We start from the raw sequence: 16258 nt of genomic DNA, 5'->3' as shown, positions 1-16258 counted from the left end.
ATAAAAAGCTTATACCAAATCAGACCATTGGTCCTCTAGCTCAGCCTTTGCCAACCTGGTGGCCTTCAAATCCTGTCAGTCCCAGCCAGCCCCCACTTGGTGGAGACAGCTCCAGGTCAATACTGTATATAGCTTAAATTGTATTGTTTTATTACTTGGTTGGAATGAATTATATTATCTACAGTGATTGTTAGTGGTGCTTTAGCATTTCAGACAGGGATCTTCCCTAGTCCTACCTGGGATCTTCTGCATGCAAAGCATGTGCTCTACCACTGAGCCACACTTCTTCTCCATGATACTTTCTATAACATGGACTTGTTTACACTGCAGTGGCATGCATATGAATAATGTGATGCAGGAACAGAGCCAGTCAAGTTGGAACCTCATCTTGGTGGGCTGCCAAGTCATGGCAAATACCTGTGTAATCACCCATGTAATCTTATTACACACCACATGGAAGTGGTAATCCCTTGGGTCTTATTCTGATCAGAGGTAGCTCCTGTGAAGCACTTTCTTACTTGTTTATTTATTACGACATTTATATAGCACCCAATACCACAATAGAGGCTAAAATCAATTAAATACAAAAAATAAGACCATAAACATGTAAAATCGAATGCAGCATAACGCTAATGCATCATAAATCCTATAGCAGAAGATGAATACAACAAAGCTCACTGCAGCACCAAAGATTCACAGATCTTAGTACTCCACAAGTATCCAAAAGGTTGACAAATCATGAAAAAGAATGAAAAGCCGGGGTGGGGAGATAAAGTTTTCAGTTTTTACTGAAAGGATGACAACGTGGATACCAGGTGAGCATCTCTAGGGAGGTCATTCCAAAACAAGGGTTCCACAAATTGTCACCTGCTACCATTTATTTGCTGTGGACATCTGAAGAAGGGACTCAGAAAATGGCTTTAACTTCACATAACTTTGAAAGAGGTGATACTTCTGAAAATCTGGTCAAAAGCCATTTAGATATGCAATGGTTATTCATAATATTTTGAATTAGGCCTGGAAATAGGCAGGAATTGGATCTGGAAATTGTCTAAATGACAAAGCACTGGCACAATATGCTTTTACCCATGACAGCCATTTTGTGTTATGTCATGCCTCATCAATGGCGACCATTTTGTGACTGGTGCCTCCAGCATTCTCTCAAAATTCAAATGTGCCCATTGGTGGCCTCTGCCAGAAGGCATTCACAGGCTAGGGTCCTCTCATCTTTATTACAATGGAGGGATCTTTATGATGGGTAACCTGTGGTAATACATTTTTTAAAATAATATTTGGAGGTTTTGCATATTTTTCTAATTAATTTTAATGTGTAATGTTTTATTCTAATGTTTAAGAGGATGACTTATTTAGCTGTTAATTGTGTACAATAATTGGGAATTTATTTATGGTGTTTTTGTTTTTTATCTTTATTTATTATATTTTAGAGATGTTGGAGATCTCTCCCTAAAATATAAGCAATTGTCTAAATAAATAAAGAAATCTGTGGTATTTTATCTGCGGGACCATGGCATATGCAAAAACACAAAAGGAGTCTTCTGGCACCTGGAAGACTAACAAATGTTATTAAGGCATCAACTTTTGTGGTTAAGATTTCATCAAGTGGTCTACAAAAGTATGTGCCATAATGTATTGGTTTTTAAGCTGCCACAAGTCTCTTTGTTGTTTCTTGCTGCAGCACAAACTAATACAGCTGCCCCTTTGTACATTGTTGCACATACAAGAAAGACATTTCTTAGAGCATGAGATCTCAAGTGATGCACATATATGTGCAAACTGGCTTACACTATGCTGTGCTGGTCAATAGAAGCATGGAATACTGGTGCGTACAGTGGACATTTGAAAAATTCAGTGGCCTCAGGCATAAATACATAATGTGAGATTCAGCCCATCCCTACTGTTATTTTTCCACTGTGGAGATGGGCCACAAAACAAACCTAATTCATGATTGCTATTGGAAGTGGTTTGCAATTATTTTTTTCAGGCAAAAAACATTACCTTGGGGGACTTAGCTTTCTCATACATCAACATGTTATTGCATTTGTGAGAGTATTTCCTTCCCACCACACCTCACTTTTTGACTGACACAGCTAATTAGGACAGTTCTTGAACTTAATGTGATTTTCTGGCTGACAATGACCATTCCAAAAGGGGCATGAATAGAACAACCTGGCTTTAGGAGATACTGGGTTTTTAAATGGCAGCTTCCTTTTCTGCAGCATAAAATCAAAACATATTTTGGCACAACAGAGTATTTCATATAATACCTTGAAAGCAAGCCCAGAAGGTGTGGTTATCCTGAGATAATCACCCTCAGGGGGGATTAGAAGCAATCTGCTCATAAAAACACATCAACAAATGGAAAGGTCTGCAAAGAAGAAGTGGGAGGGCAATGAGAAAGAGTCTATGTCCATGGGAGCTGTTGACTGTAATTACAAATAATTCATTGGTAGCTTAATTCCAGCTACTGATGTCATGGATAGATAAAAATGTAGTTTTCAAATTGCCATTTTCTTTCTTTGTTTTTCTGGAAGTACAGTCCTTATGCGATGTATGAAACAGAGTACCAAACTGGAGCATATCATGGGATTGTTTTAACAACGTCATTCCATCTTACCACCATACCCTTGTCATCAAATGTAATTCTGTGGCACAGCCATAGTTCAATTTTTTTTCATACAGATTTTGGATTTTGAACATGGGAGACTTTAATATTTGGCAGAGTGGAATCATTTAAAAAACATGTCACCTAGTTATTCAGTTAAACAACATACTTTAGTCAAACTATGCCTGTTGCAGATCTGGTGGGGTGGTCCAGGGTGTGGAATCTTAGCTGGCTAAGTAGTTTAATTTGTCACCATGACAGGTGATGTGGGCAGGGGTAGTTTAGCTTCTCATAGTGAACACTCAGGGGCACCAACTTAGTGAAGAGATGTTCCCCCAACCTACTACTCATTGCCAGCCAGCTTGAGAGGAAATTGAGAGGGAGCACAGAACTTGAGTGCCTGGATATTTCTCTGAACGATGTGCCAGTACATGCAGATCTCAGATGTTGTCCTGGTGCCCAGGAGTAGGAGAGGATAGACACAGGTCAGCTGACCCCCTGAAATGGTGCCCAAAGCTGGAGTGGTGTTGTTCAGGTAACCAGAGCAGAAGTTTCTCTTAAGCCTTTCCTTGGTTTTAATGAAGTTGTGACTTCGTTATATGTCTCAAATATGTATCATGTTTTCATTCCTTGCTACTGTATAATATTTTATATGAATGGTATAAAAGACTAAATAGGAGGTGTTCCCCCCCCAGCAAATTATCTTTATTGCACACATTGTAGATTAGATGTGTCCAGGTTCATATAACTTCTTATCAAAATAAATATTTCAAAATGTATTTTCTAACAAATTCAATACATTCTCAATCTGGCATCAGCTTGAGGCTTTTTCATTCTTTCTCACGTTCATAAAGAAGCTGAAATATATAATTAATGTTGCTTGTTGCTGCATGCTAAAATATATGAAGGGCTTATATAGTATTCTGATCAGATACTACTACCATGATAGCCTATTACTGAATACCATTTAGAGAGAAAAGTCATCTACTTGAACAGTAGGGTTTTCGGTCCATACTCTGTCTAGTGTTCCTACACCATCATTTTTCAAGTATTGCATTTATAGCTTATGAAAATTGATCTTTATATGTAGGAACAGTACATTTAAAATGACATATTTATGAGAAATGATGGCATACTTTGATAAAAAAGCATTGTTCAGAAACATGGTATATGAACATGGTAGTAACTGGCCAAGTCTGGATGTGCTGAACAGATCTGTGTGTACAATTATTTGTGACCCCCATAAATGACTTCTTCATTATTGCCATCCAAGGAAGTAGTGGCTGGGTTCTGCATGCTGAAATGCATGCTTGACTTCAAGCATGCAGGCAGTAATCTTTGGAACTCATTAAATGCAGATTTAACAACATCCTTTTTCTGAAAAGGGCCACTCTTGATTTGTTTGTCTTGAGCATACTGTATTTATCGCATGAACGAATAAGGTTTATTTAAGGAGAGAGATATATAGTAGCCAAATCCATGCAATTACACCAAAATTTTCTTCTTTTCTCAAAAGACAGTTGTCAATGATGTTTTAAGATTTGTTGATGTGTCCATATGTACCTCCATTTTTTTAAAAAAAGAAAATTATAAATGTACAAAGCTCCTGCTCATGATTAATTGGGAATGATGCCTGGCAGTTCTGTGATCTTGAATGAAAAACTATATGCAGTGGGCTAAGGAATACTATAGATATGAATCTTCTGACTTCAAGGTCCATCCACATTCACCAGGGGTATTTCCACTGCACCCAAGCTGCCCTCAGCTTTGGAGATTGCGGGAGGCGGGGAGATAGAAAAGTGTTATGGGAGTGGGGGAACACCTTTGTTTTTACACTATTCCCTTCCATTGGGTGGAAACACCAGTTTGCTTACATGGGATAGATTCCCACTGTGCTTGTGGATGTCTGAGGTAAGGTAGGAATCAGTGTAGTTGTCCTCTTCCCCATCCTTGTTGCCACACAAGGCAGAAGTTGTTGGGTGGTTGGAGGGAAAATTAATCATGCGGGCTCCAAGTCTGGTGTATTGTCTCTCCCTTACCAGGGTTTGTCAGAGGTATTGGATCCTGTTGATACAGTGGATCCAAACATGTTCCCTTTCCCTCCCTGCTGCCATTGGAATGCTGATGACAGAAGTAAGTCAAACATGGAAGTTTCTGTGGGTACAAAAAGGAAATCTCTGGGACTGTACTCCTCCCTATCCATGGCCCTTCTTTTCCATCCTAGGAGGGGAAGATCTGCAATGGCTCCTAAGACATTCTACAAGGGACCATAGGATTACACCCTTGCCTTTACACTGTACTGTTAAACCAGAGAGATGGATATTACATTATTTTGATACATCATGTTTTAGGCAGTTTTTAAAAAAGGTACTCTAATAACAGCATGAGTATGGCTGTACCCTTCATCCAGATATCCAACCTATGCAAGTCATTTGATATATCTATGTAAACAATTATGGAGTGAGTATAGTGTGAGAGTGTCTTTTTAAGTAGTAAAGAGTATTGTAATGTGATTATTCAGTTTATGGCTGTGATCCAGAAAAGCTGCTGCCAGGTGACAAGAGGTCTGCATTTGCAGACAAATTGCTTATGAGAATGTAAATTGCCATGTGCAATATTCTTCATAGCGATGATCTCAGGCATTTACAGAGCTCACAGCCATCATCCACATTGTGCCAAACTCTACACTTATAGAGGTGTAGCATTTTGCATAACTATTTGGTTAAGTGTGGTGAGGAACAGCCTGCCAATTATTTACCTTGGTGTAGCTCCTGATCTCCAAAGAATAAGTGGATTTCAGGCCTGGTGGATCTTGAACCAGAAACCTGCTCTTCATGTACTACTACAGTAGTGCCCTCTCAGTAGCCTTCTGACATCTTATTTTCAAAGTATCTCCACTCATCATGCTGCTTCAAGCTGATTGAAATTTTAACCTTACTGTCTTCTGTGAGCTACAAATGTTCATGCCACAGGAAAGAGCAGTGCATGGCAGGAAAAGAAGGAAACACAGAGAGAAGCAAATGGAAGGAAACAGGCCATAACTTTAATAGATACATACAACTTCAGGAAAGTATTGGTACACCATGCAGGATCTGGACTGATTCAATCTGGCTATTATCTGAAATACATCAACCACCCAGGCAACCTGCTTAGGTGGATATGGAAGGGAAATGGTGCAGGCCTTCTGTCTTCTCCTGGTGGGCTCAATCCTTCTGGAAAATCAAGTTGGGCAGTCATCCAGAGCTGGTAGTAAGAGGAAGAGGCCAGTGGTCACAGTGTATGCAGCCACTTAACAGGTCATGAACCAGATCTGGAGAACAAGAGTGGCCAGAGGCAGGTCCTTTAGAACTTGACAGGTCCCAAGGAAGAAATGGCTTGGTTTAACCAAGGCCAAGTGCTGACTGAACACTTGAACCAGGGGTGGACAATCTGTGGCCCTCCATACATTCTTGGACTCCAGCTCCAGCCAACCTGACCAATGACAAAGGATAATGGGAGTTGTAGTCCCTTAGACTGTGACTGCTCCTTGAAGGCTCCACCCCCTTATATAGTTCCTTCAACTAACTAAGCAACCCTCCACCCCATAGCTGGAGAATACGGATTTTTAAAGGAGCAGACCTTTTGACCTGAAGCACAGCAATTCATCATCTGTCTGATGTTTGGGGCTTTTTAGTTTAGCAAGAAAAAATGAGTAAGAGGTGATGTTATAGAAGACTATAAAATTATGCATGAAAAACCCCCCACTTAGCATAGAAAGTCCATTAGAGAGTCTGCTCCATAACATGCTACTTTTCTATTTTCATGAATTCTTTTTGCACTGGGCAGCATTTGTTTATATGTAGACTACAACCACCTTCAGTCTCAAGTAGTACAGCTCAGTCTCGAATTTACCACCTCAATGAGAACTTGGCCATTCTTGGATGGTATTTCTGGTAATTATCAGTACTTGTGCTTAGATAGATTCCTTTGCCTGTTCTGTAGTTGATGCTGCAAACACTTCAGTTGTGTGATGCCAACCCACTCCTCAGCAGCAGATGCTCAGTTCTCAAGCTACAATAGCCTTCTCTGTTAATGTACAAGGCAGATCAAAATACATTTAACCTATATGTGATGCTTTTTGGCTCTGGCCCACTGCCTGGAGCAAATCGTATCAAAGCAATGATTTCTTCAATAATGCCAGTTGATATGTTGAAAACTGACAAGTAGTAATGGGTGTCACACTAAGTGGTACCTTTGGTACAGAATTCCAGTGCACTGAAGAAAAAAACCATCAAGAAAAATAAAGAACTCTTTTGAATATCTGAATATTAGCTCAATCAGCATGTTCAGAGTTATTCAATAACTTTAAAATCCCACTGAAAACATAAATTCCACTGTAGCAGGGATGTGTTTTATTATATTTGTTTAGTATAAATCTGTAGAATATTTGCAATGGATATTACTTCCATATGAAAACTTTGGCTTTCTGCTTCAAGGAGACTAGATATTTATAATAAAAAAGAGTGTGTATATAGAGTGCTGGATTCTATGAACCAGGGGTGAGAGAAACAGTGCACTTTGTATGTTGTTGAACTCCAGCCACATGGGCAATGGTCGGAGATTATGGAAATTCATAGAATCATAGAATTGTAGAGCTGGAAGGGATCCCAAGGGTCATCTAGTTCACCCCCTGAAATGCAGGAATCTCAAATAAAGCATTCATAACAGATGACAATCCAATCTCTGATTTAAAAACTCCAATGAAATAAAGTGCAGCACCCTCCAATGGACTCTATTGCACTGTCAATCACCTTTTACTCAGAACTTAGAAAGTTCTTCCTGATGTTCAGTTGGAATCTCCTTTCTTGTAAATTGAAACCTTTGGTTCGAGCCATACCCTCCGGAGCAGGAGAAAACAAGCTTGCTCCATCTTCCACGTGACAGCCCTTTAGATATTTAAAGATGGCTACCATATCTCCTCTCAGTCTTCTCTTTCTCAGACTAAACATACCCAACTCATTCAACTATTTCTCATAAGGCTTGGTTTCCAGACCCTTGATCACCTTTATTACCCTCCTCTGCACACATTCAAGCTTGTCAACATTCTTCTTAAATTGTGGTGAATCCCCACATACCATATCACATATCATTGAATGGATCATATGTCTCATGGTTAGAATGACTTTATGTTTCTTTTTGTTGTTGTTGCAAATTCCTAGAAGCCTTTAAAAAGACACCTTAACTAGAATGAAACTAGATGGTTGATGCTGTTGCCCACTTGATCTTATCACTGTTAAACATGCTTGGTAACTTATTCACTGGAGTACTGCACTGCGCTCTATAAGATGCTCCAGTTACCAATTTTGCTTTATCTGTACTTGCTTCTGATTTTTTCCAAGGTCAATTAAAGATGTTGGTTATTACCATTGAAAGCCCTAAATGGACTGTTCTTTGTGTAGCTTAGGGACTTCATTTCTTGTTCTTGCTATCATGCCCTTCAAAATCAGAAGGCATCAGGCCAGGCCTTTGTACTTTCATTCACTTAAGATGACATTTTGAACGGGACAGTACCTTTTTGGGAACCCCATGCCCATTAAGATATTACCTGGCCACTTCTGCTTCTACTAGCAACTGATGACACACACATCCCGCAAACAATCTCAGCAGCCTTTTCTGGGCTTCTGATAGTGTTCTGTTTTCTCTTTTCTTCAATATATTAATAATCCACTCACTTCACATCGCTAGTGTGTTTTATACGTTGACTTGTACAGAATGTGTTTTAAAATATTAGAATTTAAATAGTGGCTGTGAAAGGCAAGTTTGGAATTTCATCTGTAATACTGTTTATAATAAGGTTACTCCACTCATGCTACTCCTGCATTAGTCTTGATAGTTCAGTTGTTTAGAGCATGGTGCTGATAATGCCAAGGCTGCAGGTTTGATCCCTGTATGGGACTACTGCATATTCCTGCATTGCATGGGGTTGGTCCCTTCCAACTCTATGATTCTATGATAGAGCTTTTAGCTGAAACAAATATGTCTCTCCAATATTGGTCTCTATAGCCACAACAGGCACTATAACTCTCCAGCAGTTTGACTTCACCCCCAAAGGCACACTCTTCCATTGTCTCTCAAGACAGATGGATGCTAACTAACTCCGCTCAACACAGACGTATCAGTTAAGTCAAAATTCTGTATTTCAATAACATGAATGAAAACAATTCATGAAAATAGTTACAAATAATTACACATATAAAATAGGAATTAATATCCAATTCAAAAAATAACAAACAGAACTACCAGCCAATCAAATCTAATGACAACAAAAGCTTATATTGAAGGTACCCTGGTCTCTGAGCTATTTAGCAGGGGTGTGCATTTGGCTGAGGCAAATCTTTGTGTCGCAAGCCAAACTGGGCAGATTTGGAAAGATTCAGAGCAAAGTGGGCCTTACCTACATCACAACTGAATCAAGCTGATTCTGATTCTTCAGGTTTGCCTTGGAACTTTGGAGATCCCAGCAAACTCAGACAGACTCAGACTGTATTCCAGTGATGTTTTCTTCCATGAAAGAATTTGGATTTAAGTGTGTGTATTTAAAACAGCACAGTAGCTTATGCACTTCCAAATAACATATGAACTAGATTTGCTGTTTCGAACCTGAATTATGCTTTGCATTTCCCAGATGTAATGAAAGAAATAACCCACACTGAAGAGATTATAGTTATAGCAGTAGGGGGGAATTGAAGGAGGGTGGTGTGACACTGATTCAAAACCAGCTCAATTACTACACAGAGAATTCTCAGAATAACTAAAGTTCCATCGTCAGCCTTTGACAAGCCATATAAATTTCATTTGTTGCACTTTCTTGAAACATTGTGCCATAAACAGAATAAAGTTGCAGGCATATAAGATTTCCGATTTGGACAGCCAAATTCAGTTTACAATGCATGTATGGTGGCTGTCAAGGAGATCAACCTGTTTTATTTGCTGCCTGTCTGTGACAGCACACAGTTGTCCAGCGCTTGGAATGTCACAATATGATGCTGGAGGGTTGCATTTGGCTTGAGGGTGTTGCAGGTCACAAGCAATGCAGGCCTATTTTTGAAATTGAGTTGTCACTGCCAGTGCTGAAACCTGAAATGCTTGAAAGCCACTCAAACTCAAAGTTCCATTGTTTTAAAGAAATACTTACCTTTTTATAATAATAAAAAACCAGTTGAGTATAGTTCTGTTACAGAAGAGCAACAGATGAACAAAAAAATTATTTATCTTTACATTTAATATATTTATATTCCACCCTTCCTCCCAAAAGATCCCAGGGCAGCAAACAACATGTGATGAGGCAATGAAAAACATCTTTAAAACATTTCACATACTCATTCCAAACATAATGACCAATTGCCCTTAGATATTCTTTTGTTACTAGTGAGCAAATTCATTGGAAATATAACAAATTCATTGTGTGTGTGTGTGTGTGTACAGGTAACTTGTAAACATGGGGGCAAGGGCGTGGCAGGAGAGCATGATAAAATGGCCAGCAATCCCAGCAGCCTTCATGAGAGTGTTTGGGTGTGGGTAAGGTGGTTGGAGACAGTGAACAGAGGAGGCCAGAGAGACTTGCAGAGGGGTTTGGAGAGACATCTGTAGAGGCTGGAGTGTGGAAGAGGTGGTTGGAGAGAGTGATCAAAGGAAGCTAGAAAAACATCACAGGGGTTTGGAGTGTGGAACAGGTGGTGGTTGGCAGAGCTTCAGACTGCAGAATGGCCCCAAAATGCAAGGCATCTACAGCTGCTGAGAAAACAAAGAAGCGGAGGGTGGCTGGAACGAGTCCAGCATCCATGCCATCAAGGTGTGTGAGAAGGTGATCCATGGGACTGTGGCAGCAAGCACACCACTGACTACAAAGTTGACCAGCCAAGTGTGGAAGAAGGCTTTGGTGAAGACGAATAAGGTAACTTGTGGCTGGAAGTTTATGTGGATGGCAGCATCTTCTGACAGAAAGGCTCTGAACCTCTGTGACCACTTGAAATTTTGCATCACAGATGGGGACCAGTCTGCCAAAGAATTTAAAGCCAGCTCAAAATGACTGAATTACAGGGGAGGTTGCATCTATAGACAAAGAGGCTACAAAAATGTACCCTGCCCAACTGAAGTGGCTGCTGGACAACAAGGCGTATCTTCTAGAGCAAGTCTTCAGTGCAGAAAAGATGGGGGTTTTCTGGTATAAAATAGCTGAGAAGACCTAATATTGCCAAAGCTGAAAAGCATGCTCCCCACTTCAAAGCTGCCAAAGATCAAGTGACTCTACTGCTCTGTGGCAATGTGGTCGTACACTTAATAAACACAGGCTTGTTGTACAGATCTCCAACTCCCATGCCCTAAAAGGAAAATTTAAAGTGATGCTGCTTGCAGACACTGCTCCGGGGCATCCTTAGGGATTCCACTTTGCACACGGGTAGGTAGAGATTGTCTTCCTCCCCTCCCCAATACAGCTTCCCTTATCCAGCCTCTGGATAAAGGTGTTATTCAGTGCTTCAATACTGCTTACATGACACTTACTTTCTTCTGTATGATCTGGTCCAGATCTTGACCTCACGGCATTCTGCAATTCCTTCAACATTACTCATTGCATCATCTACATCAAACTGGCAGTGGATGCAATCAATCCTGAAACAGTGAATGCACGCTGGTATAACTTGTAGAAGGGATGTGTGCATGTTTTCAAGGGATTTCCAAGCATTGCCACTGAAGTAGAGGACACTGTGAAGATGATCAGGTAAGTGGGTTGTGATGGCTTTGTTGACCTCATCCAAGAAGTGGAATAGCTAATTGAGGGCCAATAGGTATTAAAGAACTGAAAGAACTGGTCAGATCAAGTTCAGAATGTGAGGAAGAGGATGAAGATGGCACATGAGCCAGCAAGCTGGAACCTGCAGAAATTTTCTCAACTCTTACACATCATAAATCATGCAAATGGTCTGATTGTAGAGGTTGACCCCTCCATGGAATGCAGCCTCAGAATAATCCATGGGATTACAGACACTCTGAGGCCATATGACATGTTTGATGAGCTCAAGACACAACAGCGGCAGCTTCCAACCACCATGTCCCCCACAAAGAAACCACCAGCAGCACCAAATGTGCCCATGCACAGCACCTCTGGCTACTGGTCAACCCCCCTGATCCTCACATCATCAGTAGCATCACCCAGCAAGGGAGAGGAGGAAGAAGACAAAGAATCCCGTTTCCCCTGATGGACCAGCTTCTATTGTATCTTTTACATTCCCTCATCATATATCAGAAAAGGAAACCAGGGGTGGTGGTGTCCTAAGCATTTATAATCCCCAACTTTATATTATTAATTTGCCCTACCTGACAGTACAAGTAGCCTAACAATTATATGCTGTAGTATAGAAAATATTTTCAAAAGTTACCATAAATGAGTCAAATTGCTGGCAGTCCTTGGAGACAGGAATGTAATTATGACTGTCAAAGTTGTATTCGCTTCACTGTCAATCACTGTGATGGAGCAGTACTTGGCCCTTGAGGATGCTTGAAATGCAAAATGAGCCATGGATTGGCCAAAAATCATTTAGAGGTTGCACCTGTCATTTCATGACCTTAAAAATAGATGAGAAGCTTTAGAGTAATATTAGGGTTTGGAACTTGATACCACCACCTCTTCCACCAAATAATTTGGCAATTAAGAAAGAGTTAGTCAGAAGACTTGATGTACCCATTTTAGGATAAATAATTTGAGATTGCAAAAAAAGTGGTCCACCCCACCAGATATTAGGGACTCAGCATTGGTTGTTGTTGTTGTTGTTCAGTCGTTCAGTCGTGTCCGACTCTTCGTGACCCCATGGACCAGAGTACGCCAGGCACGCCTATCCTTCACTGCCTCTCGCAGTTTGGCCAAACTCATGTTAGTAGCTTCAAGAACACTGTCCAACCATCTCATCCTCTGTCGTCCCCTTCTCCTTGTGCCCTCCATCTTTCCCAACATCAGGGTCTTTTCTAGGGATTCTTCTCTTCTCATGAGGTGGCCAAAGTACTGGAGCCTCAACTTCAGGATCTGTCCTTCTAGTGAGTACTCAGGGCTGATTTCTTTGAGAATGGATAGGTTTGATCTTCTTGCAGTCCACGGGACTCTCAAGAGTCTCCTCCAGCACCATAATTCAAAAGCATCAATTCTACGGCGATCAGCCTTCTTTATGGTCCAGCTCTCACTTCCGTACATTACTACTGGGAAAACCATAGCTTTAACTATACGGACTTTTGTCGGCAAGGTGATGTCTTTGCTTTTTGGTAGAAAACTGCATTTCCCAGGATTACTTCCTCCTGGAACACTGTTGTGGCAGAACCCTAGGTGCAAGAGGGAGTAGGAGGCAGAAGCCTTAAAAAGAGAGACAGAGGTCTAAGGCCTTTCTGCCATAATTGCCAGTTTAGTTTGGAAAAAGAGAATGAAGTAACAGGGAAGAAAGGACTAGATACTGGTGGTAGTGGGTGAAATTCCACTATAAGTCAATACAAGACAATATGAGCACAAGCCCAAATTTGGAAGGCCCTAGACACAACTTGAATTATGGAGAAGCATTTTCCTTGGTGAATCCCCCCCCCCCGGAACTCTCTGAATTCAAACATTGACTTCATCATGACCAAGAACCTGTTAGATAATGGAGCCCCTGACAGATATAAATTTACATTAACAAGTATGATTATCCTTTCTCAGTTCACGTATGTTATAATCCAAGGCCAATCCACACCAGAACAGTCAAACTAAAATTCTGTTTGGCTTCAGCCAGGATTATGGGGTTCTGGATCTCTTTAAAGGTTAAGGCATGTTACTGTTAAAGTTATAATTTTAAATGTACATAAAATGCTGTATTTGAATGCATTGTATCTGAAATGTTGTAAAGGGAAGTTTACCTTAGCCAAGAAGATCCACTCTAGCAAAAGCATCAGTGAAAGTTAGTATTTTTTCCATTTCAGTGAGCTAAACTGCTTGATGAATGACTCATTGGCCGGAAACATGAGCTTCAGGAAACTTAAACTTGAAAAGCCAGTGTGTGCTTGTTGGAGATGGCTAGCAGCAGCAGCAGCAGCAGCAGTTGCAGAGTAGATCCCCAATGATGCACAAGCTTAGGATCTCCCTCTGAGAACAGAGAGAGGGAAGTTCAGTAATTGGACTGAACCTCATTGCTTGTTTTCAATCAGTTACTTTGTTATTTTGTGTTTATCTTATTGTAACTAGTATTTAAGAATGTTCTGCAGTAAAGTTTTGAAACACATTTTTGTGGTAGAGAGAATTCATTTCTATGCAAGGCCCTGATCAGGGATCCTGCTGAACAAGTCTAACAATTAGTGCATGCTTTACTGACAACAGGATTAGATAGTAAATGGCGGTCAGAGGGAAATAAATGATCTAATAATTGATAAGGAATTCACCTTCTCTAATATATTTTTCATTGCTTAGAATTCCTGATCTTTTAACTAAAAAATTAGTGTCATACCATGCATCAGTAGTAATATACTAATGCAATAAGTATAGAAAATCTCAGATAATATAATGATAAGGGTCCATTTGATAAGTGTGATAGCTAGCTATATCTAACCCAGAGATGGCATATTGCTTTCAGGAAACTGAGCTTAAGAAAATACAGGAGGTAAATGCTGGGAAATGACCCCTTTATGTAATCTGTTATATGCCTGGAAGAAGGACAGGAGAACAGAATGTGCAAAAGTCTGTAAGAGAAAGTAATTGTAGGCCTTTGTGGGTCATTGAATTTTAGAAGAGAGTTTTATAACTTACAGCATCCTTCCAGACTGAAGAAAGGTTATGCAATATGCAAGGGCAGAAAAGAAGACATGAAGCGAAAAAACCCAAACAGGCAAACAAACTGCCAGCCCAAAGCTGCTTATAAGGCTGCTTTTGTAGCTGAATCAGGGGAAGGGGATCATGAAATCCGTTTCAGTATCCCCAAATTTCTTACCCTACGAAGGTTGTTGGCCAACACCTTGCATCAGCTCCAGCCATTGTGGCCAGTGGTTAGGGATGATGGAAACCGCATTCTGAAACCTGTAGAGAGAATGAGGTTGGGGACATATATGTCCCAAAGCAACAGGCCAGCCTTCCCCAACTTCATGCAGGTACTGTCAATGGAAATGGAAATGGGGATCAGAATACACATATGGGGCTGTGTCCAACATTCTTTGTCCAAGGATTCTTGAGCTAGTGAACCAATAGGTTTTCATGTGCAACAGAGAAATGAACCCATTGCACTAGCTGTGCTAATGGAAACTTGCTGCAAAACTGAGTGTGCAATCTATGGTGCAACAAAGTTACCAGCGACCAGCTTATCCATCCTCTTGTGCAAAAACGTTCTGCTGATGTAAAGCTTTTTGCCTGTAGAACAAGCACACCACTTTTGGATAACAGTCAATGACCATTTTGTGTGGAAATTCCGTTTCTGACCACCACACACATCCTTTTAGTGGCATGCTTTGTGGTGTCTTCTGTCACTTCTGGGTTCAGTGCTGGGCGTGTGTGCATGACTGAGCATGTTTGGGAGTCCTTTTGGACTATGAGGACTCCTTGTCTGCAAGTATTATATAATTGGACGAACATTGAATCTAACTAGAAATAGTTATTTATTTATTTATTTAATGTCATAACATTTTTATTGTAATGAAAGATTAGCTTTCATCCACATTAACAGTCTGTAGGCTTTTGAAAGTGGTAACTGGCACATATGTGACCAGTGTGTACAATTTATTAGGTGAATCCTCATCTTCATTGCGTTTTCTGGATAAACACACATGGATACGGTAAGGAACATTCTTTACTCCTTTTGCCCAGACAGCCTTGTTCAAGTGGGTGTCAATGCATACATCAGGAGTCCCCATCTCCTTCATTGCAAATTTACAGATCTCCTTGAGAGCACGAGGAGCCTGCTTCTTGAAGCCCACACCATGGATCCGTTTGTGAATGTTTATAGTATATTTCTGAGTAACCACCTCATTGATGGCTGATCGTCCTTTCTTCTTTTCACCACTTTTCTTTGCAGGAGCCATCCTGCTCAGGACCAGACCAGAAAGCGAGATCTAGCTTTATGAAGAACCATATTAAATTAACTATTGGCTAGTGAATTGTAAATAAGCATTTAGATGCTACAATGTGCACCTCACCTTTGGTTCCTAGTCACAATAATTTACTGTCTGTTTAAAGTGGAATTGAAGACTACACAATTTAGTTCACAGATTACCTCTCAAGCACTATATGTCCTAAACCTGATTGATAACCTGGACATCCTAACTGCTGGATCTTGCTGAATTTCAAGTACACAGGATAAATCATATCCATTTTGCTTTTTACTATCTGTTTTACTTTAAAGGGGTAGCCAAAGACCTAGAGTGAGATTCAACACAGTGCAAGGAAGCACCTGCTCATGCAGTGGGGCATCTCCTTCCTCTCCTCCTAACCTGCAGCCCACCTGGATCCACCAAAACCTTTTCTGGAGAACTGGGGCTCCTCCTGGACCAGTTTTTGGTAGTGTGTGTCTGTCTGTAGGGTTCAGAGGAGAAAGCAGAAGTCCCATTACATAAGCAGATTCTGCAAGTGAGTAGACATCTTTGGATTTTGACCCTACTTTA

At 40.5% G+C, this 16258-nt stretch overlaps 2 protein-coding genes across 3 annotated transcripts in view; one reads left to right on the top strand and one right to left on the bottom strand.

Annotated features, from left to right (window-relative positions):
• ROBO2 (roundabout guidance receptor 2) overlaps positions 1-16258 on the top strand; it is a 980064-nt gene that overhangs the window by 136374 nt on the left and 827432 nt on the right. The window lies entirely within an intron of this gene.
• Positions 15273-15704, bottom strand: LOC117045614 (60S ribosomal protein L31-like). Its single transcript, XM_033146837.1, has one exon. It carries the CDS (start codon positions 15677-15679, stop codon positions 15302-15304), a length of 378 nt encoding a protein of 125 aa, XP_033002728.1. The 5' UTR covers positions 15680-15704; the 3' UTR covers positions 15273-15301.

The sequence above is a fragment of the Lacerta agilis genome, chromosome 4, assembly GCF_009819535.1.
Source record: "Lacerta agilis isolate rLacAgi1 chromosome 4, rLacAgi1.pri, whole genome shotgun sequence".
NCBI classification, from domain to species: domain Eukaryota; kingdom Metazoa; phylum Chordata; class Lepidosauria; order Squamata; family Lacertidae; genus Lacerta; species Lacerta agilis.
This window is presented reverse-complemented; position numbering and strand designations above follow the sequence as displayed.

Excerpts from the sequence above, each read along its gene's own strand:
- LOC117045614 (XM_033146837.1), bottom strand. The coding sequence starts at position 15,679 with ATGGCTCCTGCAAAGAAAAGTGGTGAAAAGAAGAAAGGACGATCAGCC.